This window comes from Ochotona princeps, chromosome 21 (assembly GCF_030435755.1).
Source record: "Ochotona princeps isolate mOchPri1 chromosome 21, mOchPri1.hap1, whole genome shotgun sequence".
NCBI classification, from domain to species: domain Eukaryota; kingdom Metazoa; phylum Chordata; class Mammalia; order Lagomorpha; family Ochotonidae; genus Ochotona; species Ochotona princeps.
Genome location: NC_080852.1, coordinates 37,450,298 through 37,464,753, shown reverse-complemented (window position 1 = coordinate 37,464,753; position 14,456 = coordinate 37,450,298). Strand labels below are relative to the sequence as shown.

General features: G+C 52.5%; 1 protein-coding gene across 2 annotated transcripts in view; it reads left to right on the top strand.

The window, feature by feature from the left end:
• SLC6A1 (solute carrier family 6 member 1) overlaps positions 1 to 14,456 on the top strand; it is a 147,541-nt gene that overhangs the window by 26,492 nt on the left and 106,593 nt on the right. Inside the window, exons 13-16 of one of the 2 annotated variants that reach the window (XM_058678512.1) lie at positions 797 to 899; positions 1,558 to 1,658; positions 1,949 to 2,116; positions 4,089 to 5,045. In XM_058678512.1, coding sequence (XP_058534495.1) covers positions 797 to 899; positions 1,558 to 1,658; positions 1,949 to 2,116; positions 4,089 to 4,193 — 477 coding nt within the window. In that variant the 3' untranslated portion in view covers positions 4,194 to 5,045. Of the gene's footprint in view, positions 1 to 796; positions 900 to 1,557; positions 1,659 to 1,948; positions 2,117 to 4,088; positions 5,046 to 14,456 lie in introns of those variants that run through there. The other variant, XM_058678513.1, reaches the window with a different exon arrangement.

Here is a 14,456-nt window from a genome sequence, read left to right as displayed (position 1 = left end):
ACGTAAAGGACTCTCAAACGATGAGTTCAGCACCTGGGTCTGACCCACAACCTGCAAAACTGCCTGCCACACCCAGATGGCATCCTGACCCAAGATGTTGACCCAGTCCTCCGTTCATAGCTGTTCACACCGAATGTGACAGCCACCATTACTATCCTGTGTGCTGTCTTGGATCTTCCGTTTTGGTGGGGACAGGGCTGACAGACAAGATGATGGCAGAGTGCGAAGTACAGTGGAGTGGATATAGCAGGCTGGGGAAGACCACAGGGGCTGGGGGACGGGAAGCTCAGAGAGACCCCTCTAAGGAAGCTGAGGCTGAGAGCCAGCCAAGAGAGGAGTGCAGAGGCGGTGGTGAAAGGCCCTGAGGGGCAGGGACGGGGGAGTAGAGCAGGCAGAGCACAGCCAGACCATGCGGCACCTTAAGGACCTCGGCATTCCGGTGTGATTCAGGTCTCCACTTCTGCATGTGTCGCGTTGCTAACCTGTGCACCTAGCAGGGCTGTTCACGCTGATGGGGGCGGGGAGGAGGGGGATGAAGGGGTGTGTGTGGCGCTGGTGAGCTGCCCCACCTCCTGCCTTCAGTCTCCCTAGAAATGGCTGTGTCCTCCACTTCCTGGACGTTTGCTTCCCAGTGCCCATATCCCTTAGTCCTGCTGGCCATCCACCCTCAAGCCTTTGGGTGCTGCAATGACCGCTGAGCAGCCTCCACACCGCCGCCTGTGTTGTCCCTGAGTGTGCTGGGTGCTGGGGTGCGAGGAAGGCGCGAGGGGGCGTCTCACCTCCTTTCTTCTCTCAGGGGGGCATCTATGTCTTCAAACTTTTTGACTACTACTCTGCCAGCGGCATGAGCCTGCTGTTCCTGGTGTTCTTCGAATGTGTCTCCATTTCCTGGTTTTACGGTGAGCCTTTTTCCGCCCCGCATTCATTCATTCATTCATTCATTTTGTTTATTTGTTCTTTCATCTGCTCAGTCGCTTCTTTCTTCACTCACGGTCCCTTTCCTTTGTTTCAGATAAATATATAAGTGTAAGTTTTTAAGACAGGTCAATAAGTTCATTGAAAATGGATGCCAGCAAGAGTTCAGGAAAGGGTTGTTTTAGGTTGTATCTAGAAAGGGGGAAAACACAGCTATAGAAAGTGTTGACGTTACAGATTTCACAAAAGCTGGGCTTATTCAAAGCTCTACAGCTCCCTAAAATGAACTTGAAGGTCACAGTACACTGCTTCTCACGTGGAAGGAGACACGAGGTCCTGTGTTCTGTGTGTCCTCCTTCCCTCCCTGACCGCTCCGGCCCAACGCCACGTGGCAGCATTTGCGCATGCGTGTGGGCCTCCCGCGCGGCGGCTCACGGGCATGCGCACTTGCCTGCCTCCAGCCGCTTCAGGCTCCTCAGGCGGCGGGAACTCGCCGGCCGCTGCCGGCCGCGCCTCTGAGGCTTGTCCGTGTGTTCCCGGCGTCCGCGCTGTGGGAGTTGGCTCTTCACAGAGTTCTCAGGAGGGCTAGGGCGCGTCGCCCATGTTTCACGCGTGGGTCCTGCTCTTGTGCCCATGTCCCAGGCGTGAACCGGTTCTACGACAACATCCAGGAGATGGTGGGCTCCAGGCCCTGCATCTGGTGGAAACTGTGCTGGTCTTTCTTCACCCCCATCATCGTGGCGGTAAGGCCTGGGAGGCTAGCTCAGTGCGGGGTGGGATGGAGCGCGCGGCTGTGTCCAGGAAGAAGCTTCTAGAAGCACAGGTGGGCAGAAAAAGCCCTCAGAACCTCGTTCCCAGTAGTACTTCCCCGTCTGGCTCCCTCAGTCTGCCTGCACCGTGCACAGCACCAGACGGCGCCACCCCCATCTTCTTGATCCCATGAGTGTAGGTGGTGCCCCCGTACCGTGGCCTGTGGGTTAACCGGGCAGAAGGGGTGACTGGGAGGCTGACTTCTCCCTGCCCTGCTCCTCAGGGTGTGTTCCTGTTCAGCGCCGTGCAGATGACTCCGCTCACCATGGGGAGCTACGTGTTCCCCAAGTGGGGCCAGGGAGTGGGCTGGCTCATGGCACTGTCTTCCATGGTCCTCATTCCCGGCTACATGGCCTATATGTTCCTCACCTTGAAGGGTTCCCTGAAGCAGGTAAGTCCTGTCCACGCCTGACCTCGCGTGGCTTCCTTCTCCGTAGCTCTCCTGGATCTCTCCGTGTTGTCCCTGGGACGGGCTCCTCTGTAGCCAAGGGCACCTGCTTCGGTCCAGGGAGAAGGCTACCTGGAAAGGGGGTAGCTCAGAAGGGGCTTGTGGAGAAACAGGAATTAAAAGTAGGTGCAGAAAGGATGCTTCTAGAAGAGAGAGAGGAAGGGAGTGAAGGTCCTTTACTGTGACCTGGAGGGAGTCGGGGTGGGCAGGGCTGAAGGGGTATGACAAATGGGGTGGGGGTGTAAGAAGGTCAGCTGAGGGCCTCAGAAACCTTGAAGGGCCAAACAGGAACTACCTTTGGACTTAGCTTGAGGACCCTGGGGTTTGCAGGGAATGAGGGGCCGGGACAGAGTAGTGGAGGGGCTTATCCTGGCTCTCACCTGTGGACCTATTGTTAAGAAAATGGGATTTTACCCTCAGGAAGGACGCTGATCCCTCCGCACAGGTCTCCACAGTTATACTGTGCTCCGTCAGGGTCCACACACTCATACAATGCTCCCTCCATAGGGTCCCCACCATGGTACACCCTGCTTCCCAACTGCAGGCCCTCACCATCACACACAGATTGAAAATCCCTTGTCCAAAATGCAGGAGAGCAGCTGTGTGGGGGAATCTGATTCTTTGGGATTTTGGAATGTTTGCACACAAGTACTGGATGAGCCTCCGTCTTTTATGTGTGCCTTGTACACATTGCGTGAAGGTGATAATATGCAGTGTTTTAGTGACTTGTGTTTGGGTGGTAACCTCTTGTGTGAGTTGGGTAGGAATTTTCCGCTCTATGTGGCTGTGGTACAAGTTTCAGATTTTGAAGCATTTCAGATTTGTCTTTTCGCATGAGGGAAGCTCAGCCTGGGCTGCATCCTTGCTGCTGTTTGTTAAATTGCATTGAAGTTGTGGGTGAAGCCATGCAGGAAGGTGGACAGCCTATAGATTGCACGGGAGGCGAGGCTTCTCAGAGGCAAGGCAGGACCGGAATGTGCAGGGCCACAGCCAGAACCCAGGATAGTCACTACCTTGCTTGGCAGGGTGTACCTGTCGCTTGTGGCTCCTAGATCTGAGGCCAAGAGCTGGGAGTCCCACCTCCTCCTTTTACATAGGATAATGGAGTGGATGAGCCTGAGGCGGCTTCCTCAAGCCAGTGGTGGGTTGCTAAAAGGACCAAGGCTTCCATCCTGACCTTCCACCTTTGCATCCAAAGCTTTTGTTCCCATGATGTGCTGTGGAGGCTCCCGAGGCAGAGAGGGGGAAGAGTTGCCTGGGCAGAGGCACTGCGGTGGGGCAGGAGTGTGTGGTGCCGGGAACGAAATACCTTGGCCAGTACTGGGGATTTGGCCACAAAGGAAGCAGACAGAAATGCCACCTGCTGCTTAGAGTCTAGTAGAAGAAGAAAGTGAACAACATCAAACCACGTGTGGGCTGTGGAGAAAAATCAGAGCGGTAGCAGGTTTGGGGAGTGCTGGACGGGGTCTTGCTGGGAAGGTGGAACACATGAGCTCAGACCTAAGCAGGCAGAGGACACTGCAGCCCTGTGCCTGGGAGGTTGTGCCAGAGCAGGTGCTACAGGTGCACAGGCCCTGGGAGGAGCCTGCCTGGTGTCTTAGGCCTGCCAGATGACAGAGCCCAGGTTGTGGAGACCCTGGTGGGATATGATAGCCCTCCTGGGGTGCTGGCCAATACAGGGTGTGGTCTCACCATTGCGGCTGTGTCAGGACCAGGGTAGGGGTACAAAGAGCCTGGGGGCTGAGTGAAAGTTGTTGCAATAACCCAGCCAAAGAGGCTGCTCTGGGCCAAGGTGGGCATGGAGGACATGTGGTGGGAGCAAGGATGTGGCTAAAGGCAGAGGAAACAGAAAGGGGTAGGGGTCAGGGCACAGCTGGCCCGTCCTCCCAGCCCAGATCCTCCTGGGTGCCCGCAGCGCATCCAGGTCATGATTCAGCCCAGCGAGGACATTGTCCGTCCGGAGAATGGACCCGAGCAGCCCCAGGCCGGAAGCTCCGCCAGCAAGGAGGCCTACATCTAGTGGTGTGGGCCGCCCGCCGAGAGCCACTCTCACCTGACCTGGCGAGTGTGACCGTCACCTGATGTCTGAGGATCCCTTCTCTTTGAACCTACCTCGGGTGGCGAGACCAGACCCATCACCATGCACACAGGGGAGGTGGGGGCACAGCCAAACCCGGGGAGACGGGAGACTGCCCTGGGCTTCCAGCAGCCAGCGGGCTGGCAACATTTCCCTTTGGGCCCCATGAGCATCAAGCAGCTGTGTTGCACCTGCCATGGCCACATCCTTCCTATCCTGCCAGCAAGTATGCCCAGCAGGCCACCCACTGCTGGCTTCCAGTGTTTTCCTGACTGTTCTCTTCCTGCCATGACCCATGACTGTTATCTTGGACTTTGCAGTAATGGTTGGATCCCCAGAACGCTGCCATGCATGTGTGTGCAGGGGTGTGAGGCACACTGGCCATCTGCTCACTGGGCCCCCTTGTCCAGCTTCCCCTTTCTGATCTCTGCTTCCCGAGGCAGCTGCTCAGGGCAGCCTCCCACGGGCCTCAGTTGGGGGCCTGCTGCTGCTGCTCGCCTGTGGATTGATGACTGAATGAGCCACACCTCTGCAGCTTGGTGCTCCCGCTCTTCCTCCCAGGAGCTCTGCTGGTTGGAAAAGGGCCCCAAGCACAGTCAGTTTCTGTGGATTCTCATTCCAGGATTCTCTTGGGGAATTCTGCTACTCTTAAGCTGCCCAGTTTTGCAGAGCACAAAGCAGCTGCGGAGGAAGTCCGGGGAAGGGGTCTGCCCAGCCGTTGGGGTTTGCCTCTTTGTCCTTGGGCTTCTGTGAACCCATCAGACTCACTGCCAGCCCGTGGCAGGCCACTGCCTCCTCCCCTTCCACCTCCCCTTGCTCCTGAGTCCTGCTGCCACTTTGACCTTCCCGCCCTCCCCTCCCTCCAGCCCACTAACCTAGAGACCACCCCCCCGCCCACCTGGCCCTGTGCGTCTGAGATTCCAGCCGCATCTCCAGGCGCATCCTCTGTTCCTTCCTGGAGTTGGGATCTATGGAGTCAGCTTCTTGCAGCTATGGCTGCCAGCATTGCCCATGTGCCAGACGAGGGCTCCTGTGTAGCAGAGCGTCCTTGTGCCCTGTAGCTCCTTAGCGCGTAGCTCGCAGCCTGTGTCTGACTAATCCTTACTAACCCTGGTAAATAACTGTGACTGTGAATTTTTTAATCTTTCGTCGTTCTCTTCTGAAAGTGACCAGCATACCAGTTCTTGCAATAAGATATCACCCTCAGAGTATTAAGCACATTATTGTAGAAAAAAAAAATACTCCATATCCACATACAGATATACACGCAGGTGCATTTGTCCTCAAATGTGGTGTATAGGATCCCGTGTGGTGCCGTGTAGGAAACTGCAGCCCCTCTCCAGGGGTCATGTGTACCTTTAGTCTCATTGCTAAGACACCCCAGCTGCCACGTGCAGAAGCCAGGATCGAAACCCACGGGAACGGCCCCGTGACAGGGTCTGCCGCAGACCCGACACTGTGTCTCCTGGTCCCGACCCTACCTGTGTGTGAATTCCTGTAGACTAAGGGCAAGGAGATTTTGTCACTTCCTCTTTGTTCTTCAGTGTGAAATTGAGATCCAGTCTTTCTCAGATAAATGCAGTATATTTCATGTTTGTAAGCAGTTCTAACTGAAGCGTTTGGCAGGAAATCCCCGAATTGATTTCTACCCAAACCGACTTTATTGAGCACAATATTCAGTGTCGTACAATTACTGTGAGAACTGTGAATTTGTGTAACTTTTTTTGTTGTTTTTTTAGTATTTGCCCGGGGGGAGGAAAAGATACTGTATTATCATATATGCTTTTTTTTGCAATAAGGATTTATTCTCAGAACACCAAGTAAATCTATCTCTATATGAAAAAATATATGTAATATATACATATTCAAACTATATATAGAGCCTGTTTTAAAAAAAATGACAATATTATTTAGTAAAATTATCTGTTCTATGGACCAAATGTAAAATATTTATAAATGAAGATACATTTTAAATGTCTATAAATGGTGTCATAACTAGAGCACGGGCGTTATGTAAGTTTCTAAGAATTTAGAGGAAAAATAATAAAGGTTCTATGATACACAGCAGCAGGCCTTGCGTTCTTGGGGATTGGGTCACAATAGACTCTTTCATCACAACAACCATGCAAACATGCAAAGCCCATTCCCTGCCCCCCGCCGCCACCGCCGAGTTAAGAGTGATGGACTCAAATCCAGCCAAATGGAGAAGTTTTCACCTGTCTGCGAATGAGTAGACGGAAAACCAGTTGGAACTATGTCAGACAAACGGCTCATGCACGTGGCCAACCAAAGAAAAAGGCACAGCTGGGAAGGGTGAGCCAACATGCCCCTGAATGCTCCAGTGAGTTGTGGCTTCACCTTTGATTCCAGCTTCCTGCAGACCTGGGGAGGCAGCAGGTCGTGACTCCCTGCGGCCTGTGTGAGGGACCCACAGCAGCCCAGTGTTGAATGTTGCAGGCTTTTGGGGGAGCAAGCCTGCAGAGAGGAGCGCACTGTGGTAACTCCCTGTGTCTTTGGGACAAGGGCCAGCCTGGGAAGGAGAATTACGTAAATAAGAAGGATCAAGGGCCAGAGCCTTAGACCGTTACGGGAGGGGCTAGTAAATCAGGCTGGGAGGGGAGGAGAAGGAGTATGCAAGGCATGTGTCCCCTTCCCAGCTTGTCAACTTTCAGTGCTCTGTGAACAGTGTTGCTGGACCCGTAAAATGTGGAGGTTGAGCAACATAGCCAGCACAAGATGAGCCTGGGTGGCCCCATGCCACACCAGCCTCGGTCATGGTTGGATCAGGTGCTCAGAGGGAACCAGGAATCAGTGTCTGCACTTCTCAGCTCCGCCTTTTTATCCTGACTTCACTCTTAAACCATCTGTGTGTGTGATGACTAGAGTCAAGCAGACCAGAGCCTTGTACTTTCCTCCCTGCAGGATGGCCATGGCATTGTGAGTGTCTTGTCCCTAACCCCTAACAGCTGTGCCACAGTTCTGGGACCAAGTCCCTTGGGACCAGTCTGAAACTCATGGTTGTTTGCCCAACTGATCAGTGTGGCCAAGAGGACAGTGTAGACAGGACAGACCTGGTCTCCTGGCCAACTTTTAGCTCCAAGCACATAAACTAAAAATAAGCATAAAGGGGAGTCCCACAGGAAGAGGGAATAGGTGCTGGTCAGTCAGTCACCACAGAGGCCCCAGGGCAAGTCACCATGTGGCCGAGTGAGCCCTTCTGTGCTGTGGTCTCCTGATGGTTGCACCTCAACCTGGTCTCCAGTGCAAGTCCTGTGTGCAGTGGACCCTCAGGGCAGGTGGACAGGAACTGGGCATGTCCTGCGTGGGTGGAGTCAGCCCAGCAAGGGCTGCTGTTGGGTGGAGTGAGGAACACAACCTCTACTTGGTCCAGGTCATCATCATCATTCCATTGGATACCACCATGGTCCCCTGACTTGTCTCCTGCCTCCAGGTCTGTCCCCCAGACCAGCTCTCAGCACCAGAGAACTGGCTGTGCCCCCTCTGCTCTGCATGTGATGCTCTGCATGACCCAGATTGCTTTTCAGCTTTCTGGCTGTCATGCAAACCACTCAGCTTCCCATTAATAGCACCTCTCCTATCCTGGAGCACTCTGATTCTGTCCCTGCCACAGGCCCGTTGACACTCAATGTTCCCTGTGCTTGGTGGCAACAGGGGCCCTGGAAGGTCAGGAATGTGGAGTCATCCAGTCAAAGGAAGACTTAACCACAGGAACTCCGTCTGAAGATGAAAGGTGAGGAAGAGTTGGTGGGAAAGCTGCAGAGGCCTGGACAATCACAGGTAGACAAGCATCCACAGTTCACATTCAGTGGGCCTCGAGGCCTGCTTGCTGGGCCTCCTGCCTCATCAGCTCTTCCTCCAGATACCCTCACACTGGTTTCCCTTCATTGCAGACTCTGCTGAAATGCCACTTCCTCACTGAGCACCACACACCAGAGAGTGGGTAGATGGATGGATGGATACAAGAGTGGTTGGTGCCTGAATAGATGGGTGGATGTGTGTGTATGTATAGATGGATGGGTGGGCAAATGGGTGAACAAGTGGATAGATGAGTGGGTGAATGGTTAGATGGATGAGTGGATGGGTAGGTAGCTACGGATGTGTAGTGAGTGGGTATATGGGTGAATAAGTAGGTGCCTAGATGGATGCATAGATGAATGGTATAGGTAGGTGGGTGGATGGGTGATGGGATGCATGGACAGAGACTAACAGTGTAACAGATCAAGGTACTGACTTTGGGATCAGACGGCCTTCCGTGTGAGTTCTGACTGCCACTTACTCTGCAACTCTGCACATGGCCTACATCTCTTTGTGCCTCAGTTACCTTACAAAATTGTCAAAATGAAGTGAGTTAACACTCAGTCCACAAATGAGGAATGTTGAAACAGCAGGTGTTGAGGACAGCCGGGCTTCTTCTACGGTGTCCCTTGGGAAGGCCTGGTAAAATCAGGGCCATGCTTCACCCGGAACCCCACAATTTGAAAGATTTCTGTGTATCAAACTGTCTCTTAATGATGAAGCCATTTCCCCCTTTTATTCATCAGATGTAGTTAATTAGAGTTCCTGATTAGCATGAGGTAATGAGAGTGACTACAGTTGAGCTGGTCCCATTCCATGACAAAGTAAACAGTGCAGCCTTTGGGGTTCCCAGCTTCTCTGTGGGGGTACCTGTGATTTGCTCTAGGCTCTCTAAGAAGTGGAGAATGCGATGGCAGGAGTTCCATTGGTCCCTGCAGGGACCCTGGGAAACCTGGGACCTCAGATGCGTCCCTGTTTCTGAGAAGCTCACAGACTGGATGGAGACCTTGTCTCCTCTTTACAACCCAAAGCCAGGGAATTGCGCAGAGAAAGAGCACTCTCCAGTGAACACTGAAGACGGCAGACACAGCTCACAGCCTGTAGGCCCAGACCTGATGAGCTGGGAACATTGGGAGGCCCAGGTGGCCCACAAGACAGATGCGTCTGTCCATTTGCCCCATGGTAGATGGCGGTGACACTTCCCAGGCCCTCCAAAGCCTGGTCTTGTTGTAAGAAATCCTTTTCAGGGCCAGTGCCATGGCTCAACAGGTTATTCCTCTGCTTCAAGCACTAGTATCCCAAATGGGTGCCAGTTTGTGTCCTAGCTACTCCACTCTGACCGAACTCTCTGCTTGTGACCTGAGACAGCAGTTAAGCATGGCCCAAATCCTTGGGACCCTGTATCCATGTGGAAGACCTGGAAGAGAAGCCTGGCTCCTGGCTTCAGATTGGCTTAGCTCTGGCCATTGTGGCCATTTGGGAAGTAAACCTATGGATTGAAGAGCTTTCTCTTTCTCTCTGTAAGCCTTCCTTTCAGGTAAAAATAAAGTCTTTAAAAAATTCTTTTCAATCTCACAGCCAAAGAAATTGTGTATCTGACCTTGTATTTCTTTGAATTTTACTGATATTACATATATATAAGTATGTGTGTGTGTGTATATATATATATATATATATATATATATATATATATATATATATATATAAATGTACTTTCTGGCGTTTTGCATTTATTTTATGAGTTTATAGCTCATGGGTGTCCTGTTTTTGTACTGTCTTACTGTTTTGAAAGATATTTTATTTTACTTTGTTTAATTTTATTTAGAAAGGGTCAGAGGGAGAGGCAAAATGAGAGAAAGATCTTCCACCCACTGGTTCACTTCCCAAATGGCTGCAATGGCTGAAGCTGGGCAAGGTCAAAGCCAGGAGCTTCTTATAGGTCTCCCACGTCAGTGCCAGCGTCCCAAACACTTGGGTTGTCCTTTGCTGCTTTTCCCAGACCATTAACAAGGAGCCAGATTGACGGTGGAACAGCCAGGACATGAACCTGCAATGTCATGGGATGTCAGTGTCTCAGGGTTGGCTGCTATGCCACAACATCTGCACCAAGATTTTTTAAAAGGAAAATTTCTTAGAAAGTATTCATTTATTTATCTAACAATCAGAGTTACAAAAAGAAAGGGAGAAACAGAATGAGAGAGAGAGAGATCATCCATTTGCTGCTTTACTCTCTCTGAAATGAAATGACTGCAACAGCTAGGGCCAGGTCAGGCCAAAGCCACCTGTGCCTGCCTCACTGTGTGTTACTTGTGAAGACCTAGCTAGGTGAGGGCACTCCCATCTTGCAGGTAAATAAATGATTCTTAGGGGAAAGAAGACACTTGTTTAAAAAAAAAGAAGAAAGGAAGGAAGGGAGGGAGGGAGGAAGAAAGAGAAAGAAAGGAAAGAAAGAAAGAAAAAGAAAGAAAGAAAAAAGGAAAAGAGAGAAGGAATGTGGAAGGCAGTGTCCTGTGACCGTGGGGGGCGGCCCTTGGGTGACAGGCTCTGGTTAGGGGCAGGACCGTCCAGCCCAGGATGGCTGCTTTGGAGACGCTGGGCTCCCTGTCCTGGAGGGGTGCAGTCACAGGCCTTGCGAGGGACAGAGGAAGGGGGCTGCATGCCTAGTTAGGGCTGACTCCATGATTCTCCTGGCTTCTGGGTTGTCCAGGTGGGTGGGGAGTGGGAGAGAGACTGGGACACTGGGTTCTGAAGATGTGGCTTGATCCCCAAATTCATGCAGCAATAAAACCCCATTGTTCTAAGTTAATCGCAGGAAGTGGGCAGGAACACCGTCCAATCACAGGGTTAGGAGGTGGGACTGGGTGAGAGGGTTGCCTGGCAGATAAGGCCGGCATGTGGCCCCACTCCTCTCTCTGCGTGTCCTGTTTGCGTGTCATCTGCTGCCCTCTTTAGATGCCAGAGGAGCCTCTGGGACCTGAGGCTGCACAATTGTTTGCGCTTTATGAAGTTGCTTATCTCAGGAACCAACTAATGGATAAGCCTTTGCCTTCTTTCCACAGTCCTCAGTCCCCGTCCCCCAGGGCAGGCTGCCTAGCCCCAGCCCAGTAAAACATTTATGTTCAAACTCCGCCCTTGCACTCAACAGCAGTGTTAAGTGGAAGTGTTGCAATGCAACAGTTGTGTCATTAGACGTGAAAGCCAGGGAGATGAGCCCTTGGGGAGGGTGGTAGTCATGTGGCGTGGCCCCCATCTGTGACTTCATCACCTCACCTCTGCCTCAATCGGCTGCCATTCTACCTCAATCTCCACAAGCTTCCGTCCTGCCCCACCTGGATCCCACAAGTGGGACATCCCCTCACAACCCCCTGCCCTGGGCTCTTCTGTCCATACCTGTACTGCGGCTCAGGCCTTTGTGCCCCACCCATGGCCCAGCACCATGGTTCGTATGGCCACTGCAGCTGCCTCCTCCTCACTGGCCTCTCGGACCCATCCAGCACACACAGTTGAGAGATTCTTCTGGGATGGAAGTCAGGTGCTTGTAAATTCAAGCTCCTGGCCCTGGCTGCCCTGGGACGTCTCACGGATGGACCCGTCCCTGGTCTCCATCTGCTTGGGACACTCCTAATCATGTGTCCAGAGTCCCCCTCCTAGAGACCTCTGGAGGGTCCTCTCTCCCCAGAACCCTTCCCTGCCTCAGCCCCCTGTGTCTTTCTTTGCTCTGGAGGCCCTGGACTCGCCCAGCTGGGCACCCCTGTTCTGCAGAGGCTCCCCAGGCAGTCTAACCATGAGGATGGAGATTGTCCCCAGCACGGAGCCTGTTGTACCAGGGCACTCCTGTGATTCCCTGTGAGTCATGATTTGATTTGCTGTGGCTGCAATTACCACCTGACAACTGTGGTCTGAAAATATGAGATGGAAAGTTCCTGAAACAATCTGCAAGTTATAAATTTTGTACCATTCTGTTTCTTTGTTCTGCTTCGGCTAGTCCAGCACATGAGCCATCCCTGTTTGCAGCATGTCCCTGCCATGTAGACTACCTGCCCATGAGTTACCTAGTCCCTGTGCAAGTGACCCAGTGATGGATGGACAAGACTTCCAAATAAACACATGCAAATGCATATGTTGGGGACTCCCAAGTGCCTTGGGAGGTCTGGCAGAGTCCCTTCCCTTCTAATTCAGCTGTAGGTTAGGACCCTTGGAGTGCCTGTCTCAGCTCCAGAGAGGTGGGGCTGAGGTTGTGGTTCTGTGAAGCCTCTGGGGACTGATGGGCCCTCAAAATGAGGTCCAGGCTGGGGTTCTCAGCCTGCACCATCACCTGGTTGAGGAGGACTGAGGTGGGCCTTCTTGCTCTCCAGTGCCCTGTGCCGGGTTAGGAAGAGAGGGAGGATGGTGGCTGTGCTGTGGCAGCGTAGAGGCCTGGGGATGGGCAGAGCCTGCTCAGCCACTGTCCCCTTTGTCTTTGCTTAGCCAGTGTTGTGAATGAGGAGCCTGAGGCTTGGAGAGGAGCCTCTGACAGCCTCCACTTAGCAGGGATATGGGCCAAGGTTTCCTGCCTGGTGTGCTGAGGGTCCAGGGCCCACCTTTCAGGTCAGTCTCACCCACCCCGAGCTCAGACCAGAACCTCAGAATTGAGCTGCCAAGTGGAGCAGTGCTGGTGGGTTCACAGCTCCAACTCCAGGAGAAAGGCAGTAGGGTCTAGCGTGCAGTCTCCCCGCAGCCTGTTAAATACACAAGCATGCACCTGTCGGTTCTGGGGGGACAGGGGAGAATCAGATCAGGAAGCCACTTTTGATTGGCTTCTTTCTCACAGCCTGGTGGATGCTCAGGCCCCACACGGCGGCCCCTGGCGATGAGTGAAGACTCCCTGATGATGAGTCCAGGCAGTTCCTTCTTCTTGCCTCAAAGCCAGACTCAGATCCCCTTCAGGTTCACAGGGCCTCCTGCTGTGGAGGCCACACTGCCTTTGACTGAAATGTGCCAGTCATGGAACTCTACTGCCCAGGGCAGTGATTGGGGGAAACCTGGGCATGGCAGCCGATGATGTGGGATGGGGTGGACCTGGAATGGGTAGAACTAGAAAGGTGGCTTTGTTCTGTAAATAGAGACTGGGGGTTGGGGGGAATTGATGGGTGAGTGGGTAGGAGGCTGGCTGGAGGGAGGGAGAGATGGCATAGCTAATGACTAGCCTAGGCCATGGGTGTGTAGGACCTCACATATCATTCCTCAGCTTTTCTCTGTAGGGTGTTGGAAAGATTCCTAGGAAGTGCACTATTATGAGAAAACTGCATGAAATGTCCATTGTTGGTTTTTTTTTTTTTGCAACAAAATAAACTTAAAATGTAATTCGTTTTCAGTGTAGCCTCGTATGTTCAAAAAACAGCATAACTAAATAATAATAAATGATATAATAATAATAATAATAATAATAATAATAACCATGTCTGATTATTTAATAAAGCACAAGGTGTGAGCACTCTAGGACTCAGAAGTTCTTCTAGGACCTGGCACTGTAGCTTGTTGCCTAAAGTCCTTGTCTTACACACGTTGGGATCCCATATGGCTGCCGGTTCATGTCCTGGCAGCCCCACTTCCCATCCAGCTCCCTGTTTGTGGCCTGGGAAAGCAGTTGAGGACGGCCAAAAGCCTTGGGACCCTGCACCCGCATGGGAGACCTGGAAGAGGCTCTGGGCTCCTGGCTTTGGATCAGCTCAGCTCCGGCCATTACAGCTGCTTGGGGAGTGAATCAGCTGATGGAAGATCTTCCTCTTTGTCTCTCCTCCTCTCTGTATATCTGACTTTCCAATAAAAATAAATAAATCTTAAAAAAAAAAAGTTCTCCTAGATAAATGCTGGAGAGCAGAGCAGTCTTCTGGGTCACGTAGAAGGGCTCAGGACATCCACAGCAGTGCTGCTTCTTTACAGCGTCTGCACATGAAAAACCCACAGGCTCCATCTACACACCCGCAGGCAAGCGACTGGTGGTGACTGCATCCAGTGGAACACTACACAGCCATGCCAAGTGACACTGCCACCATGCACTACAGCAGGGTGAGTGTTATCAAAATGGAGTCCACATGCCAGGCTGTGATCAGAGGTCAGCCCAGGGCACCTGGAGGGTGTTGAGAAGGAAGTGTGGCTGCCACATTTGTAGACAGGTCCACAACCCAGTAGCAAGGGAAACAGGAAGCTGGGTTCTGCAAACAGCAGGCCTGCTGTGGGTTTTCAAGTTGACCTTCTGTGCAAGCCCTGTCTTGGAAGGCTGCCAGTGGCAGCAGCCCTGGGATGCCAAGAGGGTCCTGGCTAGCCCTCTAGAGCATGCAGCATGGTGAGGCAGCATGAATTGGGAGAGCAAGTGGAGTCCCTTGTATTCTCATTTACGTCTGTGAGGGT